Source organism: Larus michahellis, chromosome 5, assembly GCF_964199755.1.
Source record: "Larus michahellis chromosome 5, bLarMic1.1, whole genome shotgun sequence".
Taxonomy (NCBI): Eukaryota; Metazoa; Chordata; class Aves; order Charadriiformes; family Laridae; genus Larus; species Larus michahellis.
In genome coordinates, this window is record NC_133900.1 from 43,835,188 (window position 1) to 43,857,676 (window position 22,489).

Consider the following 22,489-nt stretch of genomic DNA (forward strand, 5'->3'; position numbering starts at 1 on the left):
AAAACAAAGAGATTTTTGAGAATGTAATTGCTTGTATGGACGTACTTAGTTATTTTGTGTGTAACTTAAGTGAAAGCAAAACCTCTGCTAGCCTAATGTTAAGACACATTGTGTTTTGCTATGAAAGATTATCTCCATTTTCATTGTTCGGAGAAGAGCCTTACCGTGACTCTCTACCACCTCCACACCCAAAATGCTGAGCTTTATGTTATCTTTAAGTTAGTTTTTATCTTCTTAAAATTAAACAGTCTGAAAAAGTTCCACCTTTTTCATTTAATATTGTACTGTGTTGTGGTTAGATAGACTCCTGGTGCCTTCAGAGGAGGTGGAAGTAAACCATCCCGTCTGACAATCTGGGCCCATTGTTCCCAGTTACGGTGTTGTATTTCCTCCTTACAGCTGGACTAAGGGTAAATTTCTCTCCTTTCAACTGACACTCACAGCTGCTTCATAGGCTGCCATGGAGATATATTTTTGCAGTGTGAAGTATTTGCTACTGTGCAGCAATTCGTGTTTGCTTTATAATAGCAGGTTTCGATTGTGAATTCCTAGGATCAAAGCTAAAAATAAAACCAATTCTGTGCTCGTATGTGAATAAAGAAGATTTTTAGTTAGGTTGAAATATTTATTAATCTACACCGAGAAACTGATTTGGAAGAAGATGGATTCTTTTTCCAAATACACCTAAATCCAATGAAAGGGTATGAATTGGAAATTATTTTATAATACAAAATATGAATGATTTTTAATCTTCTTGTTTGGCCCTGAAATTGCAGGACATAATGCTAAGACTGTCACAGTCAGTCAAGGTCCAAACTGTAGCTATTGTGACATCCTGTGATCCAGGATTAATCCTACTCTCGTGTTAAAAGCGTGAGATTCTGGCAGTTTAGGATTAGTATTTCTAAACACAAGTGGGATAATGTAATGATCTAGGGTAGCCTTGATATTATGTATTGAAAAGATGCCTATTTACAGATGGGCTGAGTAAAATTGGGAGTCCAAGTTCAAAAGTTCCAGAAACGCACAGAACTCAGATTTCTGTATGAAAAACTTTCTTGTAGTTTCATTAAGAGTCATTAAGGGACTGTGTACCATTTGTTTTAGTGATAATTGCTTTCAGCATTCTGTCCACCATTGTCAATATTTAACTTTTCTGGAAGTAAATTATCTTGTCGAAACAGTAGTTGAAGGAAACACAAACCAAAATAAAAACACGATTATTTTTTTTTACATCTGTCAGCGCTGATTATAGTCAGAATGGAATGGAACGGGAATTGGCATGAGAATTATCAAATAACATACTTAAAATTATATTAGCACATTATTTTACCTTATGTTCGTTCTCAATTTTTTATTTCTCTGTGAAAAGCTCCCTGTAAGCAATTAAGTGTGAACAGTCTGTTGTGAACTTGGTCAAATACGTAAGATTAAATAAAATAACTTTTAATCTTCCCAAACAACGTCTACTCATTATAAGAAATAATTGAGAGGTTAATTAAGTGTCTAAGCAGTTGGAATCCTGTTACAGGTAACCACTCTGGCTCGTGTTCTGCAGAATGTTGTCGTGATTGTTTTCTAGTATTAACCATGCATGATTTAATTAGGTATTCTCCTCCGATTGCAGATTGTTTTAAACTTCACCACCATGGACCTTTACAAGAGCAGTCTCTGTTGGTATGACTATATTGAAGTGAGAGATGGCTACTGGAGAAAATCACCTCTGCTTGGTATGCAACTGTTGAATGCTGCACTGTCCATAGTTACCACATTCATTTAGTTCAGTGGACTTGCGTCCCGTTGAACTCACAACAAACCTCTTGGTTTTCAGGTGTCTAGAATGTATCTAAACTTGGGGATGGGAAAAAGACCCTGTAAATGGCCTCAAACAAGTCGTTTATTTGACTTCAGGCCTCAAGGCTTCCTTTCATTGCAGCTAGCTGTTATTCAGCTTCATGTGTGGAAAGATGAAAACGGTGCTTGTGGGTTTTAAGATATGAAGTTGCCGTAGTTTTGTTCACAGAAATGGGGAAATAGTATACAGACAAATCTGGAGAGCGTGTGATGGGAAATCCATAGAGCATGTGATGAGCACATGCATGGCTGTTGAGAGCACCCACTGTACAGTTGTACTTATCAGCTCTCCTCCCGTACTTTTAAAATTGTGAATAGAAGTTTGTTTTTTTTTACCTTTGCGTGTCCTTCCCTGCTCTTGCAGAGAAGAGACATGCAAAGCAATAATGAATTAAGTGTTAGAGTTGCAACTAATACACAGGAAGCTGAAGCCATCCTTTTCTTAATTCAGAGGGTTGGTGGGGAGATTTCACACCCCGTAATGCCACTGCCCAATCCAGAGGGTCGGTTTGACATCCTATGATCTTCTATGACGGAAACTGGGGATTTCAGACCATAGGAAACATGAGCGTCTCCAACTTCTTGGGTCAGTTTTGTTGTTGTTTTTAGAATGAAGACTAAAACTATTTGTTAGCATCCTAACAGCCACAATTTAAAAAGAGCAAAAAAACAATGAAAAGGAAGCAGATACAGAGGACAGCTTTTTAGCAGTCGTGCCTGTTTTCTTGGCCTTAAAAAGAAAAGAAAGAAGAAAGAATTAAGATCGGACAGTAATTCCCCTTTTCTCCTATTTCATTCTCTATCACCTAGACAAATAGAAATTTCACCTACCTAGGCTGAATTTAAGAGGATAATACGGTCTGGGGTCATCTGGATGTTAGTTTTTAAATCTCTTTGGACCTTAGACACAATGAGCGGTATTACTGTGACCTCGATTACATTCCTCTCTTGTGATTGGTACTCACTTTCCTCTTCCAAAACGCCCGGGTTTGTATGTATAGAAACAATCTATAACAATAATTTTTCTACTTAATTCCCCTAAGGTTTTATACTTAGACTTGTGAGTTTGACTGCAATGAAAAGAAGTACTGAAACCTTTATAATAAAATCTTTGTGTATTAGGTCCTGATCTGCAGAAACACGTGTGCTTAACCATAAGCGTGTGAATAGTTCCACTGAGTGGGTTATACTACTCCTGTTTATAATGTTAAACACTTGTATAAATGTTTGCAGCGTTTGGCTTCAGAGGCGGCAGAAAATGCAGTTACTGGTTGCATGTTTTTAGGCAGGTTTTGTGGTGACAAACTGCCAGAAGTCCTTGCATCCTCCGACAGCAGGATGTGGATCGAGTTCCGCAGCAGCAGCAACTGGGTTGGGAAAGGTTTTGCAGCAGTTTATGAAGGTAAGCCTCTTACAGCGTTAAAAATGACTTGATTATGGAGAAAAAATATTAACTGGATACCTTTGGATATTTAAAAAGGAAAAAAAAAAAGAAAAATAAGCTAATATGAAATCAGTATTTTATTGCTAACGAGACAATAGGTGTTAACTCACTGGACAGGGCATTTTGAAACTCTTCCTCTGATCAGATTTCAGATGACCTCTTTTCCAAGGACACCACTGATAATCATAGAATCATAGAATGGTTTGGGTTGGAAGGGACCCTAAAGATCATCTAGTTTCAACCCCTTGCCATAGGCAGGGACACTTGTCACTAGACCAGGTTGCTCAAAGCCCAATCCAGCCTGGTCTTGAACACTTCCAGGGATGGGGCATCCACAGCTTCTCTGGGCAACCTGTTCCAGTGCCTCACCACCCTCACAGGAAAGAGTTTCTTCCTAATATCTAATATTCATAAGCATCTTTTACTAGTCATCTAATTAACTAAATATGCATGTTCTTGTGCTTAGTGTGTGGAAAGATTTCTTTGAGTGCTTTCTGTTTATTCTTCAGTAAAATCTGACTTAAGTTTTCCATATGCTCTTGGATTACTTTATAATGACACTCCCACACACTGAGTATATTAGCAAGTCAACATTCACCTGTTTAAAATAGAAGCCATTTTCTTAAATATTGAATCTACGGTAGTAAACTGTATTATTTAGATGATATTCTTTACATGATTATTTAGATGATATTCTTTACATGATTATCAGTATGGACCCTGAAAAGTGCATTTACTTTTCATGAAATTATTTTTATTTATAGTAGCTGTTTCTTCAAATTCAGTATAAGCTTGAAGTGATGAATTGTAGGTTAAAATGCATAGATCATTACAAAACATAAGATTTCTGTCTCATTTGTCTCTTTGTAAAGGTTACTAAATATTAATTAAGAGTGTGTACTCAATATATTTCAAAGGTGAATGAAAACTAAAATCTAATTATCTTGACTTTTTAAATATAATCTATAAAATGTATAAATTCGGATTATCCATGATTCCAGAGTCTTCCTGAATGCTGTAGACACGGTTAGAGCTAGTACAAATGCTGCATTATATTCTCTAACTGAAATCTGTATAGTGGTTTGAATCGATTGTGTTTTCAAGAATTTGTTCTTGGTAGACTTTTAAAGTCTTCTCCAGAATAATCTTATCATTAGTTTTAAAAATCAGTGCATAAAATGTCAGTTTGGGCATGGGGAACAGAAAATGTCATTATTGACAATAAGAATTTTATGCTTTTGTCAGCTATTTGTGGAGGTGAAATCCACAAAAATGAAGGCCAGATCCAGTCTCCCAATTATCCTGATGACTACAGACCAATGAAGGAATGTGTGTGGAAAATAACAGTGTCGGAAAACTACAATGTAGGATTAACCTTTCAAGCATTTGAGGTAAAGCCTTTTAACTGATCTGAGAAAAGCATCTAGTGGATAACTGACAGTGACATTTAAGGGAATCCTCATTAAACCTGTGAATGAATTTAAGAATTCTGTATGAAAAGTGAGCTCCAGAATCCAATTCTACTCTCCATGAAACCTTCCTTTCTGCAGAAATTTTCAAGATTAAATGTTTTTCATGTTTTCTGTGCTATTTGAATTGGAATGTTTAAAGTACTGGCAATAGTCACAGTTTAGCAGATACATAATCCAGTTCAGCAAGGCCGTTTTAATATTCTGTTAAATAATAGGGACTTTTTATCTTTGCTAAATCTTATTGTTAAAAAGGAATGCCTATTTGGAAAGAAACTACTGTGGGTTTTGGCTTCTGTTTTGAGAAGAAAGGAAAAAAGAAAGCCCACTTAAATTCAGTTTACAAACCTATATTTATAGAGGGAAGAAAAAAGCCACGGTGAGTCACGCTTGCATGTCTTTAGTGTACATCTGTCTCTGTATAACATTGCTGAACAGTGGTAAACTATTGTATAACAAAGAAAAATAATATTTCATAGGTCTTTTTTTTATATACATACACTATACACTGGTTTGAAGTTTGTGGATAAATTTAGTAACAGACTTTGAGTTCACTTGTTTTATTTGAATATTCCTCAGCAGTAATGACATGAAGAACACTTTTTTTTCAATCTAAACTTTTTGACTTTATGATGCGCATAGATATAAACATGTGTATTGTAAATATAATTTCCAACCTGTAATCTTAGTCTTACAGACAGACTTCAGGGGTACGGCACATTTTTGCTATGACTGATGAAAGGTCTAAGCATGAGATAACAAGGGTTTGGGACTTTATCAGCACTTGTGAATATAAACAATGGAAATTTTAATAGTTTCACAGATTCTACTTCATTTTCCCTTTTTTTTTTGTATCCCGAATTAACATTGGGTGAAGTGCAGACAAGATCAGCTCTTCCTGTCCAAAGAGTTTTCCAAATGCCAGTCAGACTCTGCATGGCCTGGCTCAAGATTACTTAACATAGCATGTCATTCTCTCTTTTTTAAGTGCTGTTGAAAATGCACAATGTTTTCAGTAACTTTATATGATTTACTGACTAGATATGGAGCTTTTCTAGTCTGCCATTGGTGCTCAGTATTTTTTAGTGTGATCCCAAGAGAAATGGCACTCTGCCTCTTCATAAGAGACTTGTCACAGTATTTGATCTCCATGCAGATGCTCAGCGTAGGTCTACACACGCAGTACATGATTGCTTGAACTGACCTCGGTTCAATATCACCTCTGGGAGCATCAAACTTCTGTCTCTTCTTATCTTTCAGGACCTTTTTCTAATCACCAAATTATGGTCTATTTGCAAGTGTGAAGATGGTATATTCCTGCCTCACCATATAGAAAATAATTAGAAGCAAAGACCAGCAAATGAGAGTGCAATTTAGTAGGCTAGTGGCTGTAAGAAATGTCCAGTTTTTCCCCCAGACTATTTAGTATTGTGGCACTCTCTAGAGGTGAAACATGTGGACTGACACCTCCTAAGAAGAAAGAGGAAATTGAGCAGAAGCACGGTCTCAAGTTAGTGCTTCTGCTAGGTGTGTTTTGAAAGAAAAAAAATATATAATTTACAGCATAGCAACTTGAAAGGCGCATACTTTTCCGGGAAGAATCTGAGCTGTGATTCGCGAGGGGCAGGATGCCCTTGAGCGCCAAATGAGGTGCCCCAGAAAGGCACAAGACTTCCGCTATATCTGTCTTCGCAGCGTTTCTTACTGGCTTGTCCACAGGGCTCCCCACTGAGAGAGTGAGTTGCTTTGGAAACTGCTCTGAAGTGCCTTGCCTAGATAATCACCATTGGGTCTGATTTCCATTTCAGGTCCAAGCGCCTGAACGTAGGTATTCTGTTTTTTGCTACTAAGTCCCTCTCTGGACTGAATCCTTGGTGCACTGCCCAGTAAAACAAAAAGTTGTTTAAAAATCACAGTTCTTCGTGCCAGCTGAGATCAAAAAAAGTAAATGTCAGGCCAAAGAGTTATTGCAGCGTGTTTGTGAGAAAATTACTTCTCTGTCCTTTGAAAGGTACAGTTAAGTAAGAGGAATTCTCATTATCCATATGTAATGCTAGAAAAAATAACTGTATAAATAACCTTCAGTCTGAAATGAAAGCACTAGGGAAGCTGAGAATTTCAAGCTGTATCAATGAGTCATCTTGTTTTGCCTGCTGTGGGCAACGCATTTTCCACTGAGTGTGGGATTACCCTTTCTTATTTGGCTGCCTGATGGCCAGCTACACTTCCCAGTTTCTAGATGACAGCGGAGATCTTGGGACTGGTAACTCCATCTTTTTGCTTCATTGTCACCTTTATTATGCTGTTCTTTGAAAATTAGTGGTCCTTGTATACTTGTTATTTAAAGAACTTTTGTTGGCATGCAGTTTCACCAGGTAAGGTGGTCCAGAGGGTTTGTAGAGCTGAGCTAAATTAATTTGCCTCATTTGGGTGGCCCTGTTAATCTTGGTGCAGATAGTGTTCATTTAAATTATTTTTCCGTAAGTCAGGGAATAAAATTTATCTGATCATCTGCTGATTCCAGTAGGCATATAGCCACCTTTTATGACTAAAGTCTATGATCTGAGTCAGATATGTTTACCTGAACTGGAATTTGACTCTATCAACAAATAAATTAACAATGACAAAAAGTAATTGGAAGCTTTCTCCTGAAATACGATTGCTCCTGGATTTGCTTGTCAAATCCTCTTTTTTGTCTTTTTTAAATATATGGGGTTTTTTTTCCCTGTTGGGGGAGTGCTACAAAACAAAGGTAGTCTGGATGTTTTAACCATATGTATTTTATTGGTTTTTTCGAAACTGAAACTGTGTACAAGGAATTGTCTTTTCTTTTGAGAATGAATGTTCAGAACATATCTGGCTTTCCATTTCACCAGGACATTTCTTAGTGTTTTCTTGTGCTTATGTTCCTGTCCCAGGCATTTTCTCAGTTTAGTTCTCTAATGCCATTCAAATTCTGCATTTCCTCTAAGGCCTTCAGGAGCCAGTGGTATCTTGCATTCTCCTAGAAGCAATGCGTTTTCCATAAAACCTATTTATTTGGGCTTTTTTTTTTTTTTTTTTTTTTGCATTTGCTAATGTTTTGTGTATTCTCATCCACATACAATATCAATCTTGTGAAATTTTAATGTTCCAGTAAATAAGGTTTATGGGATCAGTTCAGTTACAACTAAACTCACTGGGAGCCCTCTCATTAACTTGAGGAGATTTTCTGCCCTGGTAGTAGGAAGAATAAGAGACTATTGCAAGTGTAATAGATCTTTGTATGGCAGTGTTCCCAGGTGACAGTACCACGCCATCTTAGAACCTGAGGTACAGATAAGCAAAGAACATTTTATACTCGTTCTTTTTCATTGGTTACCTTTGGTTTCATTGCCTTCATTGCCTTAGCACCAATTGTCATTTCTCAAAAACACAATACTTACCTGTTAGTTTATATATGGGTGTAACGATTTAATCCCTTAATATAATAATTTTGATAATAATAATGGCATCACTTGCAGTAGTAGTATGCTAAAAATAAATGAATATGGTAGAATGGCCACCTTTAAAATTGTTTTATTGAAAATCAATAACACTTTGTAAGCTGATTGATTTTTATAGTCTTAGGAAGTTTAGCAACTTAACTGCTATACAAAATATATTTTTAGCTGTTGTCTCTTGACAAAAATAGAATGATTCTCAGAAAAGGAAGTAACAATTCACCTTAACAGGAATTTGGTAGGTGTAACTCAGAGCTGTGCTTGGCCTGTGGAAAATCAGATTTTCCGTATTGCCCCATAGAACATGGAAACATGGAAAAAGATAGATGTTAATTAAAAGTCTTGAGTAGTGAAATGACCACAGACGTGTGTGGGGAAAATACACAAATCCTTCATTGGTATTAGTGGGCTTTGGAGCAGGTCACTTATTTTTGCATAAGAGTGCAATATGATTTTTGCTGAGATAACAAGGCAGACATTGTTTCAAAATGGAATACGATGTCATGTGTTTAAAATTTATTTTTTAGATTGCTGAAAATTTGGAATTGGTATTGCAGTGTCAAAAACTTACCAGTGCTCACGTAGACACATGCCCAACTGCATTAGTTGCAAACATACAATTGCCATTGAAGTCAGCAATGGGTGGTTGCATACACGATTTTCTTGACTTTTCTCACTCATTTCCCAAACTCTGGCCCAAAGCAATTCCTGAGCTAACAGCTAAGAAATCAGAGTAAATGGCAATATGGCTTGTGCCAGATAAGTGAGTAGGAGAAAATTACGTATGTAAATGCTTGAAGAATTGGAAAGTTGGATGGAAGACAGACAAATTTTGTGTGTAAGTCTGTGCCATATTTCGATGCCATTAAAATGAAATGAAATCAAACAGCTCCTTCCCCCACTTTTCCCTCTTACATAAAAGAAGCAGAAATCCTAATGTGCTAACTGAAAGCTCCTTAGTCTGTGGTGGTTACTGAGCTTAGTGTTGGTCATAATGCGTAATTAGAGCAGAGTATCAGCAGCCACTTGTACTAACCGTGCAGCTTACGTGCAAGAAAAATTCTGTCTGGAGATAAGATGTGGATTTTTCTGGGTTTGATTTGGTTTTGACTTCTTTGTCATTTTAACAGAATTTGAATATGCTGAATTAAATTTGAGGCTTCTCCAACACCTTCTCCCTGATTGTGGTCCTGCCCCTGCTCCGCCTCCCTAAACCTATCTCACGATTCAGCCACTTAGCTGAACAATAGTTTTCTTAGAGGATTTATTTTTGAATACTTGGATTTCGTTAATTCTTTTATAGCTAAGATCCTATATGACTTGAGTAACGTGAAGTAATCCTGCAGTAAAATGACCCAGATCAAGAGGGTTTCTAATCCTGTTGGGAAAGATACTCTCTCAATAAAGACAGGAATCATAAATTTTCTAGGTTCCAGGTAGGATCATGTTCGGGCTGCTACTGCTTTCTTCTTTGGGGCAATTCCCACTCTGACTCTGCAATACTATAATGTAAAGAGCACAAGACTTGCTGCCCAAGTAGAAAGGCACACATGTCCACTTATATGCTAGTCTGTGTTTGGATGTCATCTGGCAGGAGTTTTGAGAGGCACATTTTCAGTTTTTCTGGTTTCAGTAGGTTTCTCCATCAGCATGGCAAAGATTCACTCCATTGACTCAGAAAGTCTAAAGACGACACCTGAAAAAAGGAATCGTGCAACAAAAACCAGACTCATCAGCTGCAGAAAAATAACAAGGATATTTTTTTTGTCATCTGTTCTCTTGGCTACTTAAGAGCTTAAGAGCACAGTAATTTTTTACAGTTACCCTACAACATCAATGGGTAGTGAAAAATAAAATACTTTGCACTGTGTTGAAGATAAAGGAAGAAAATAAAATACTGATCATCACCTGAAATAGCGCAGTTTAATCATGTCTAAAAATGTTATGCATATTAATCAGAATTGAGCTTTTTAATATTTTAAAACCAATTAATATTTCTGACCTGGTTAGTTGTCAAACCATTAATCTTGTATACTTGAGCATACATGAAAAAAAGAGGACTTAACTTGAACTCAGAGTGGGAATTTGACAGAACATTGGGAAGCTTAGGGGTGAAGTGTGTCTTTTTAGTTAATTTTTTCCAGTTAGACTCTTGTGTCCTGTGTAGCAATCTCAACATTATTTCTTCTTGTAGAAAACAAGTACAGTTAAAGACGTCCAGTGATGCTTGTTCTTTTTCCCATCTTCCTGGTGTTTGAACCCTAAACAGAGAATCCTAACGTTAACTTTGAAAAATTTCTGTCCTGTTTATTAGCTGATTGATATTTGATATTTATGATCTAGTTCAAAAAAGGTCACTTCAAAAATAATTTTTTACAGATTGAAAGACATGATAACTGTGCATATGACTACTTGGAAATTCGAGATGGAGCAAATGAAAACAGTCCTTTAATTGGTCATTTTTGCGGCTATGACAAGCCAGAAGACATTAGATCTACCTCTAATACCCTGTGGATGAAGTTCGTTTCTGATGGCACCGTTAACAAAGCAGGGTTTGCAGCTAATTTTTTTAAAGGTAAATGTTAAAGCATATTTTGGGAGCTGTGAACTGCTTATCACTTGATTTTGTGTTAGAAAAAATATGATAGGAGACAAAAAGTATTTTTCAACCTATTTTTTCTAAAATCAGTTATGTACTGTTTCCAGTATATTTTTTCGCTGGGCATGAAATTTTATCAAATCAAAAGAGTTGAGGCATTTCTATCGCCTTGTAAAATATGTCCAAAGAGTGAAGGAACAAGTTCAGTGCAACTTCCTACTCTCTTCAGGTTCAAATAATCAGCTTAGTTTTGAAACACCTTTGAAACATATCTTACCTTGTAAAAATGGGGGGTTTGATCATATTGTTTTATCAAATATAAATTTAAATAGTGTAATCACAATAGAGACAACTTGGTCTTTTCTGTTATGCTTTTTTTTACTTTTGCCAAAATGTTGTGTTTTTTCTAATCTTATTGCTGCATTAGGCAGCTTTATCAATTTATTACTTTCTGTGAACAGGAAAAAAACCAAAGAACTGAGAAATCCTACAGTGACCAATGGCCTCCCAGTCTTCCTCCAGTTTTGGAGTGGGTTGGTGTGTGTTATACAACTGCAGCTATACCTGCAACAGTTGGTGTGTGGGGCGCGTGTAATTCCTACCCTGTGCTGCCCATGGCAAAGTGAAAGACATCAGTGGTGTGGCCATGGTGACACTTGAAATACAGGCCATGCCACCAGGAGAACCTTTTTGCTCTTTCAAAAAGCCACAAGCTGGGGCTTTTTTTCATCCAAACTGTTAGTTTTCACTGTAGACGATTATAACCTTGAAGGCTGTAGACATGAGAGTGGGAGCTCTGTTTTATTCTGAAGAAATTACTTGTCCTGGTGTAAGGAAACGATATTTCAGCATCTGAGGAATATTTTAACAGTGAATCTCATGGGTATACTTCAGAGCTAGTAGACATAATACATTATTCCTTTCCCTCCCCCATCCCTAATGCATCTTGTTCCCTTTAATATCAGTAGAATGAAAACCTGGGATTTGAGGATTCTGTTAATCTGTTTTTGAGTATGAATTCGGGATAATGCACAAATTGATTCTGAGGGAGATAAAGTGCCCTTCAAGTGACCCTGCTGTGGATTTTCAATCTTTCTTTCAATACTTTATACAACCTTTAGATTACGGCTGCCTGAATTATTGTATGCTGCCCACAAAGTGCTTATAAATTAGGTCTGCAGCTGTCAGTAGGTATTGTTGTACAAAAACCCACCCAAACCCCACAAAGGACAAATTTTTATTTTCTCCGTTGCAGGTCTCCTTAGCATTTGAAAACGCTCTAGTCAGCAACCACAGTGTGTTATGTAGTGCACCTTATAATGGCATGCATACAGCTTTCTGGGTTAATATTGATCCAGCAATTACAGCTGAGGAAGGTAATTATTTAACACGTTTTTGCATTCTTCCCTGTCTTGGCAGAGGAAGATGAATGTGCCAAACCTGACAATGGTGGCTGTGAGCAGCGCTGTGTAAATACTCTGGGCAGTTACCAGTGCGCCTGTGATCCTGGCTATGAACTTGGTCCTGACAAAAAGAGTTGTGAAGGTACAGTGCGTTGCTGCGTTATGGGCTCTTAAAGCTCACAGGGTGCCATCGCTGGAGTGAAACGCCACACCTTTGTGTGCTCTGTCCTAGCAGTGTGAGATCTGTGGGAACCCAGTCTGGAAAGCCAGTGCTCCCTTTCAGCTACTGGTGCCGGGGTGATGTCTGTCCACAGCAGTCGTCTTCATCCAAAGTCTGTCACTAATTTAGCTTCACAGGTTTTGCTGTTAGTGGATTGGGGGTGGTGCAAAGCAGGACTTTGTACCTTCCCAAACAACTTATTACATTATTCAAACTCATTAAAGCAAAGTCGCCCACCAGGTGTAAGGAGAAAATTATCAGCAGAGCAGAGCAATGTGCCATTACCCGAGAATTAGAATGTTTAATGATCCCTCTGACCACCTCTGACTGGGGTGTGACTGGAAAGGTGGCTGGTTTGAAGAGCAGGATCCTGTATTCTAGCTCAAAGCTCAGAGAAATCCTCCCTGCTCCCAGACAGACTGTAGACTTTCCTTGCTGGAAACAAATTCCATATTTCAGGGTGAGCAAAGCATAGTGAAATAATCATTTGGAGAAATGAGCACCTGATAAATGAAAGTCTGTGTAAACGTAGGATTGCACTGAGATAAACTTTTGCATTCTATATTTATTTCACATCAAAGAAGCAAAAGCTCTTGATCATTACACACCAATTATTGTTTGATTTTTTTTTTTTTTATTCATAAACACCAATAAATTCAGGGATAGCACAAACTATTCTTATCTCAATTCATCTGTTTGTTTCAGTAGTGAATGGAGCTTGAAAATGGGTGTCTTTGGTGTTACGGTTTTCTTTAGATGTGATTCACTGGTGTCTCTCTTGTTTCCAATTCCCGGGCTTTAATTCATGGTTTGTCACAATTTAGGGTAGTTTTGCTTAGTTTGTTTGCACTTTTTCTTCTTTTGCTTCTGGTTCTGTAGGGTTGGGGTTTTTGCCCGTTTGGTGTGTGTGTGAGAGGCGGTGGTAGTCCTAGACTACAGTCATGTTAGACTGAAGCTCTCATCAAGCCAGTTGTTTTTTGGGTTGGGTTTTGGGATTTTTTCCCCACTCAACTTGAACAGTAAGCACATTGAAAAAACAATTTATTTCAAAAAGCCTCTTGTATTACTATGTCTGCATATGAGGCAGTATGCAGAAAGTAAGGTTAACCTAATGGGGGCCATGAAGACAAGTTTGATCTCTGGGCCTTTGATCATGAGCCCAAATTTATGTAAGGAATTTCGTTTAGTCTGCCTGCTGATCTGAGTCAGAATACTAGGGAAGATTACCAGTCTTTCAGAAAAATCTTACCTCTTCCTCTGAAAGACAGAGAAGGAATACCTCCCTGGCGCTTCAGCAGAAAAGCAGCTCTGGCAAAAAGAGGAGTTGTTCGAAGTAGCGCAGTGCAGCATGGAGTAAAGTCCCTGAGCTATCACTGAAAGCGTAAATGCATTTGTTCCATGCAAAGTAGCGCTCACTGTATGTAGATGCTATTTGGGACAGCTGAATTAAAATCGCTGTGTAGTCACAGCGAACATTGCACTCTAGTTATAGTTTGGGATTTTAAGGGGTGAGCTAGCTGTATTGATTCACACGTGATGCCAGAATAGAAGCCTCTAACTCAGAAACTCTGCCCAATGTTTCACTGTAGCATTGACACGCACAGAAAATTGCTTCATGCTGGTCTAATCCAAGTCTCCCCTGCTGGCAGCAGATTACAAGGCTTTAAGAGTTGGGGGTTTTTCGGTAGTTCCACGTTTCCCACTGTTGTCTCAAAGAACATTTCAGTGATTTTTGAAAAGCAGAAACTGAAAGCTAGCGGTCAGTTGTCACCCTGACCCAGACTGGATCATTTTGGGGTACAACTTGTGTCATCTGAGTGTGGTCTCTAAACCTGCGCCCAGCTTTTTTTGCCACACTGAGGTGTGACCCAGGGGCCGCCCAACCCTGGTCAGATTACCTTTACGTGTATACCAAGAAGTCCTCTGCATGGAAAGCCAGGTTCCAGGAGGAGGACTGATATGTGTCTGGGTCGGGCAAGCGTGCCCCGACATAGAAACTGCAGACTTCTCCCAGGTGAGTTAGACGAAGTAGAGGCAGTGTGTGAGACCATCAGCTAGACAGGAGTAGCCAGTTTTTAAAGCATTCAGTGTTAGCACAGAGCAGTTGGAAGAAGGTGGAGCTTTCCCCCACCAGCTCATTATAAAGAGCTTTGTGGATGATTTCCAGTGCTGTCACAGTGCTGGAATGGTATCAACGGAGCAGAGTGTGATAGAGAGCCCCTGCAAATCCCATTACTTTCCTTTAAAAAAAAAATAAATAAATTTCCACAGATGGAAAAGATTAATGTGTTTATTCTTTGCTATCTGAACTGTATTCAGTATTGTTCTGTTGTATGGAGATGACTATTTGGCATGTATTTGGAAATAATAGGTATTTTCTCTATTACTTGAACATCCATACTTCAGCAAAAGTAATTGTGACTGAAGAGTACGTGACTGCTATCTCAAAGAAGCGACCCTACCTAGTAGGTTATGGGAGGCGTACACAGCTATACGAGCTGAGACAGGTAGGGCTGATTCTGGATCAATAATCAAGGAGAGAAGCTGGGGGAATGCGAAGCACATCTTAACTAGTCCGTCTGTCAGAAGAGGAGTGGTCAAGGTCTTGGGGAGGGCGGTGAGGTCAGAGGAGTTGCATGAGAAAGGCTGGGAGAGAATAACCAGAGTCTCTGGAGGGAAGGAAAAAGAATGAATATGATAACGCCTTGTGTAGTCCTGAAACTTATCTCTGCCCGCAAACCTGCAAGCTGTTCAAGATAGGGGCTGTCTCTTTCTCTTTGTTTGCACCAAGCACGATAAAACAAGATTCTGATTAGTCTGTCTGGGCATTACAACAGTATAAGTAATGAGAGGACTGAATCTTCTCAGTGCACTTCTGTTTATAGTAAAACATGGTCTCAGTCAAGAAACGATGCTCTCCCTTTTAATTTTACAGCTGCTTGCGGAGGACTCCTGACAAAGCTAAATGGGACTATAACCACACCAGGGTGGCCCAAAGAGTATCCTCCAAACAAAAACTGTGTGTGGCAGGTGGTTGCCCCGACGCAGTACCGAATTTCAATGAAGTTTGAGTTTTTTGAACTAGAAGGGAATGAAGTAAGTAACTGTGAACAAAGAGCTGCACAATCTGTTACACGCTAAACAGTTTCACAAGCATTCAAAAACAGATATTGTCGTATAAAGCCCTTGCTGACTGTTCATACGCTGACAATAACCACAGATATTCTTGTTTTCGTTTTGGGACTGTTTCTGGATTCTTTCAAAACAAATATGGAGAATAGCTCTCTTTTACATATCATCTAAATGTATATGTATTACACAAAATTTAAAAGAAATGTTCTCTGCTGAGTCTCAGCTGACTTTTTTTTATCAACAAAGTAAAACAGAGCAAATGGCTGAGGCATATTGGAAAGAATTCAAGAGAAGAAAATCTGGAGAAACCAAATCATCTTTACAGACTGTGACTACAAAGAATACACATAAGTTCTGGTTAGTGACGGAGCGAAGGAGCATTTAAATCACGTATCTCAGGGAGGAATATTTTTAAAAGGAGCAGTACTAGAAATAATGCACGATAGAACAGCAGCAGTGTTTGAGCTGGGCAGCCCCTGGAGGCATGGGGGAGCTCGTCCCCAAGTAGGGGAGAGAGGCAGGGCAGAGCCCTCCGTGGGGTAAGGGCTGCTCCCTATAGTCTTAAACACAGCGGTGGAGGTCGCAGTGGGTTTTTGGGTGAGAACTGGTAAAAGATACGGGTTTCCATATCAACTTTTCAGCCGCTGTTCTGCTTCCTAGGCACCACTCTGTCATACCATTGAGTTCCCTTGCTAGACTGTAGTCATAATGTGCTATTGCTGTCAATTTTATCTGGATATTCTTCATATGGCATTAAGAACTCAAATCCCATTACATTATTTCTGACTAAACAAATTTGTTGCAATATATTTGATAGGAGGCTGTGCTGTGTTTTGGGCATGAGATCTGAAGTGGCAAAAGCTGGAGTTTAAGTTATAACTAAGAACAATCCAGCCGTGGCTTCTTCAAAATATCTCAAAATTATTTGCAGAGGCAGCAATGTGAGATTTTTTTTTAAATATTTTTTTTATAAATAATTTGAGGTGTGCTCCAAAGTGCGTGAAATTCCAACTTACTTTTAATGATTTGTAGTATGTTGCATTCGTGTCCTGTTATCATCATTACAAGAATTCTGAAAACTATAAAATCTTAAAAATCCCAAAGAATTAAAATTGAATTACCATTTGAACAAGTCATAAAACATTTTTGCTGCACTTTCTTGGTACTTAAGCTAGATTTGCAAGGAAGGCACCTGAGCTGTAATGAAGTTAAATCAGTTTTCTAAGGTCATGCAAGACATATAACATCAGCAGATATGGAAAATATATATGTAATGTTTTTCAACATTTAGAACTTTGGTTTGATCTTCTCCTGTGCTACTAAATCAGCTTCAGCTTTATATTATTAAATCGTAGTACTAAGAATGGTACCTGTGAAAATCAGAAGAAACACATATAATCCCTAAAACATTCTAATATGTTGTCTGAGTGCAGACATAAAATGTAAACTTTTAGCAAATGCTCTATTTTTTTTTAATAGAAACTCCATTTAAGACAAGGTTTTATATCTCTTTTCCAATGTTACAATTTTAATATTTTACACTTACATTTTACAATTTTAACTTGATGTTTAACTTGAATTTTTTTAAAAAATATAGTGTAATATGAAGTTAGACCTATCTGAAATTACATTTAATTTCTAATCTAAAGTTATGAAACCATCAAAACTCACCAGTGATGTATTGATGAAATTGCTGAGATTTATTAACATTGTGAGCTATATTTGAAAATCAAGGGCACTACCATGAATTTATCTTACAATTAATACAAATCAGCACATGGCAGTAACTCAAATTTTGTAAATCTTTGTGTTCTTTACATTGTATAAAAGTAGTTTCAAGTGAATGAGTCACTTTCCAACTCTGCAGTGTATGAAAATTGTTCCAGGAACAATGAAAATTTAATCTACATCTAAAATGTATTATATTAAAAAAAAATTTGGAAATGTTGACAATAATTTAATATTTCATAGGGAGATAGAGGGAAAAAAAGGCCAAAACATCCTTTTCTATAGTTCTCCATCAGCTACCTTGACATTTCTTTTTTGACTAGAAATTGCTATTTATCAAATACAACTTGGATTTAAAGGACAATTTAAGCTCTGTATGAATCCTCCTGGCCACTGGTTTCTCTTAAGCTATTAATTGCAGGCAACTGGGACATTTTTGATTAAATGATTGATAGTTGAGCCTAAGAAGCTTAGAAGTTTTTTGGGTGGAAGGCTTTAGGTTGACCAAGGGATTATGAATTTAAAGTATTATCATGAGTAGTAGGCCTTGCATAAGGCTTTTTTTATTACATTATTTTACTATATTTTAATTTTAACCTTTTAAAGAAAATTACATGCATCTGCCCTCCAAATTATAGCTATGTTACTGTTAAAGAAAGATGTATAGTTTTAATTGTGCATATTTATATATGAATAAATAAAACAACGTCTTAAATACATTATGGTAAAAACCTATCTTGTAAGTTTCTAAGTGACAATTAATATATATTTAAAAATCTATGAGATGCAAGCAGTAGAAAGTTTGTAGGTTCTGGGTATGTGGATTATAACACAAAGATACGTATAATTTCTAGATATATCTAGATATATCTATATCTAGATATTTCTAGATAGGTATAATATTTCTAGATTTTAGTGTAATATAACTGGAATTTTTACTTTTTAGATTAAATGGAAACCTTACTAAGCATCTTGAAATTTAGAAACCAAACACGGATTAGTATCTATCAAAATATAGGTTTGAATGTAATGCGTAATATAGCTATGCTTTAGTGACCTTAAAATGTTCTTCTACAGAATCAGTGAACGTTTGTAAGCATTTACAAATGTTTTTAGAGTCGGGGAAAAGTTAAAAAAAGATATTATTATCCTATTATTAAGTAGCATATACCAATCAGAGTTCTTGCATTTGTAAATAACTTCATACTTTACTTTCGATTAGCCAAAAAAATTATTTCCTTTCTTTTCTCAGGTTTGCAAATATGATTATGTGGAGATTCGTAGTGGCCTTTCTTCTGATTCTAAACTACACGGTAAATTCTGCGGTACAGAAGTGCCTGAAGTTATCACCTCTCAGTACAACAACATGCGAGTTGAGTTCAGGTCTGACAACACGGTGTCAAAAAAAGGCTTCAAGGCACACTTCTTCTCAGGTATAGAAAATCACTCTTGTGTACCTGTGAGTGCCTCTGAGCATACACTGACTCAGGGGAGTGAATACTGTATGTTGGTATGAAAGTGGGTGGCCTTTTCCCGTATAATTTTCCTGGTAGCTTTGACTTTGTTTTATTTATATAAGCATAAACAACTCTGCTGTCTCAAAAATACTGTTCTGAATTGTAGTGTCTGTTATAGTAGAAAATATATGGAATGCATATATATTTTTTAAACAATAGCAGAGGCAAGTGGACTTTGTGAGATACAGAGGAAAAAGGCAAATTTACTAAGTGTTTTTAAATTTCTATTTGATTTCTTTTATCCCAAGTTTTGTTGCTATTTTTTGCAAATCCCAGTTGTAATGCGATATGACTTACATACAGTGTACACTTGTGTTTGTTTCGCTCAGGTCTCTTAATATAATGTATTAGTTATGAAATTACCACTTTGTGCTACAACATTTGTTTAACGTTATGGGTGCTTTTTTGCCAAACTTTGCACTACTTAATGTTTTGCAGAAGAACAGAGTTTAAGACCTCGCTCTTGCAAAAATGTGTCTTTTTAGTTATGAGTGTAATTTCACTGAGGCAGATCAGAGTGATGGAATTTCTTATCGTCTGAGAACACGTGCCATTGAATAACGTTAGCCATGAGTGAAGCTGAAGATGCGAGGACATATTTGCACAACAGTGGGCTCTGCAATTACCCATTGAGGCTAGACTATAATAATCTGCCCGTGGCAGGATACCACCTGGTGTTAGTAGTGGAATTTTGATTAGTGTTTTTCTTCTTTCTTTACACACACACACACACGTGCATAGGCATGTTACCTTATGTAAAACACCACAAAAAATAGTCCCGACTGCACACCTCGCCAAACTGGAAGTCATCCAGATGCATTTGGGATTTGAATTCTGCCCCGAGTTTTTTGATAGCCGTTAAAAATCTGAATCTGGAGAATCCTGATTATGTTTAGCATGTAGTAAAATGTATTACCAGGCACTGTTGTTAGCGGTTGTTTGTGAAAATATTTTATCAAAGCTGAAATGAAAATTATATTGGTTAGCTTTAGCTTTGATAACTATGAGCAAGGAATAAGAATCAGTATATGTATAAGCGATGTGGTTTGGAAAATAACTGTCAAGACAAACAGTTTAGACTTTCAATATTTTCCATTGTGACTACTTTGATGTTTTTCTTAAGCAATTATGAAAGATGAAAAAAATTGTTTCTTCTCATACAAAGAAATTAACGACAATTTTACCTACTCTGTTATTTTTTTCTTGTGGTCAGGTTTCTCTGATCATAGTCTTTCTAATCCATCTTTACATGTATTAGTAGTTTTTACTTTTAAATTTGTATTTCACAGTAGCAAGAAACTTTCAAGATTTACTCATTATTTGTAGTAAATACGCATATGAACACAACAGAGCTTCTTCCTAGAAACAGTCATACAACTAGTCATTTCATGTAGGCCTAGTAGTGCCAGCAGGAATTGTCACATATTTTTGACTTTTTACAGGAATAAGTATTAACAGTTCTAAAAATGGCCTGCAAATTAGGTTTGTTATGTATTTTCAGGATCTATACAGCTATGCCAGATAAGATTTGCAATGATAGCTTCATAATTTGTGTAAGCTCTGTAGTTCAGAAGTTGTGTTTTGTGTCCATGATGAACATTTATACATTTATAATCAGTTAAATTTTGCTTTTCTTTCAAGTGATAGTTCATTTTCACTGAACTGTATATTTAATAATTTATTTTAGTGATTGTTTAAGTGATGTGTTAATATTATGAGTGGGTTCTAGGAAGAAATCAGGCCAATGCTGTATGTTGTGGAAAGACTAGACTATAATTTGTGGAGTTCAAAGCATCAGGTCGTAATCCTCCAGAACCATTACTTCCCTTGTCTTTTTCAGTTCTGAATGAAATGTTCTCCCCTTTCTTCCCCCAGGTGAAAACATTTTTTTCCTAGTAACTTTAAAAATATAAGTTTTAAATGATGCCATTGATCACTAGAACAAATTCATTAGCCAGGGATAAATCTGAACTCCTGTGTTTTTTAATGAATAGAAACGTGTGGTGTGTCCTGGATATAGTATGTATCTAATCCCCTTCAAAGAAAGATAGTTTGATATAAATAGTCTTTGAGCTCTAAGTATATAAATTTACTGAATGCTTCATAACACATTTCTACCATAATCTCTTCCCTCATTTCATATGAGTTCAGATACTTCATATTTTGCTTTCATTTTTATTCTTTCTCAATTCTCTTCCAGTTGTTATCATTTCTAGCAGATTCTGTTCTTCTGTGTTACCTTGCTTTCCTCTTTTGACAATATTTCCTGATTAAAATAGAAACCTTGTAATGCTTGAGACAAATCAAACTTCTGAACTTAAAGTATCTAAGAAGAGGTTGTCATCTCTGAATAATTCATCAGACAGAACTCTCATGGCTGTCAGAGAACTTTATAACTTTCTTATATAACTTTCTTACCCCTGAATTCCTTAATATGGACATAATATGCTATTGATCTGTCAGTGAAGAAAGAACTTAGTACTTCAAGTATTTTGCCTTCGGGAGTTGACAGCTGATCGCTGTTCAGTTGATGAAGTGGGTTTTTTGCCTATTTATATACTTGTCTTCAGAATACACTACTTTTAGAACTATATCTGCGGCCAAATACTTAGTGCCAGTGTCTGGGATACTTTTCACAATTTTATTAATTAAATCACAATAGAAATATTTGTAAGCATTTAGTTATAAAGACATATATAATGAAAAAAATCAGTAATGAATAAAACTGCACCTTGCGGTCGATTCACCAATATAGGTCATATGCAGCGCTCAGCAGAAGAGGCAGGTGGGTAAGTCAGATTAGTTTGAAGAATAGAAACTCTAATGTGTTCCACAAAGCACAGACAAAGAACGTTTTTTGCAACTTTTATGGTGGTGAGTTCTGCAGCCACAGCTAGAGTTGAGAAAGCATGGCCCAGCTCCAGCTCAGACGACAGGAAGCAGTTTTTGGGTGGTTGGAACCCGCTGTGATAAACTGTGAAAGCAAACAGTGACACAGGGCAACAGATGACCTGCATTAGGAAGGTATTTATGTTGATAGAAGACAACATGTAATTACATTTTTGGCTGTAAAATGGTGTTAACAGCCAGACAGGTGCTACTGGAAAGTGAGAAAAACTTTTTTTTCAACATTCTGTAAAATTTACATTTGATGGGACAGTTCTGAAGAAAGCTCAGTTGGGAGCTGTTGCAGGGATCTAGCTAATCTCCAGAGACACTCTTGTATATTTATAATTGAGTTTCTTGGATAACGAGAAGAAACTAGGGAGTAATGATATATTAAATCTTAAAGATTTTTATTAAAATTTTTTAGAATTGGGTATTAGGCTTCTAAATTAAAAGCTTCCGGTAATTAGTTTTTTATTCTATCTCCTTTTCTCTTTCTTCTCTCCCTCCTCTCTCTTCTGCTCTTGTCAGAAGGCCTATTGCAGTCTGCTGGGCCCATGAGACTAGAGGAGTGTAAAGTAACTCCAGGAATTTACTCTAGGGAGGGAAAAAGATAGCAATAATATATATTTTATTTTTCTATTGTGATGTTTCCAAGAAGATAGCCTGATTACTTCTTTAAATCAGTCTTCGTGTAGTGGTATGATTAATACCCAGTGATAATACATCACTAAACTGCTTCCATTTATCATAAG

At 36.9% G+C, this 22,489-nt stretch overlaps 1 protein-coding gene across 4 annotated transcripts in view; it reads left to right on the plus strand.

The window, feature by feature from the left end:
- Nucleotides 1–22,489, plus strand: part of TLL1 (tolloid like 1) — a 140,647-nt gene that overhangs the window by 99,990 nt on the left and 18,168 nt on the right. For 3 of the 4 annotated variants that reach the window (XM_074589827.1, XM_074589828.1, XM_074589829.1), the window contains 7 exons: nt 1,628–1,730; nt 3,140–3,256; nt 4,544–4,689; nt 10,629–10,824; nt 12,268–12,393; nt 15,407–15,567; nt 18,584–18,764. In XM_074589827.1, the coding sequence (XP_074445928.1) occupies nt 1,628–1,730; nt 3,140–3,256; nt 4,544–4,689; nt 10,629–10,824; nt 12,268–12,393; nt 15,407–15,567; nt 18,584–18,764 (1,030 nt within the window). The remainder of the gene's footprint in view (nt 1–1,627; nt 1,731–3,139; nt 3,257–4,543; nt 4,690–10,628; nt 10,825–12,267; nt 12,394–15,406; nt 15,568–18,583; nt 18,765–22,489) is intronic. The other variant, XR_012587386.1, reaches the window with a different exon arrangement.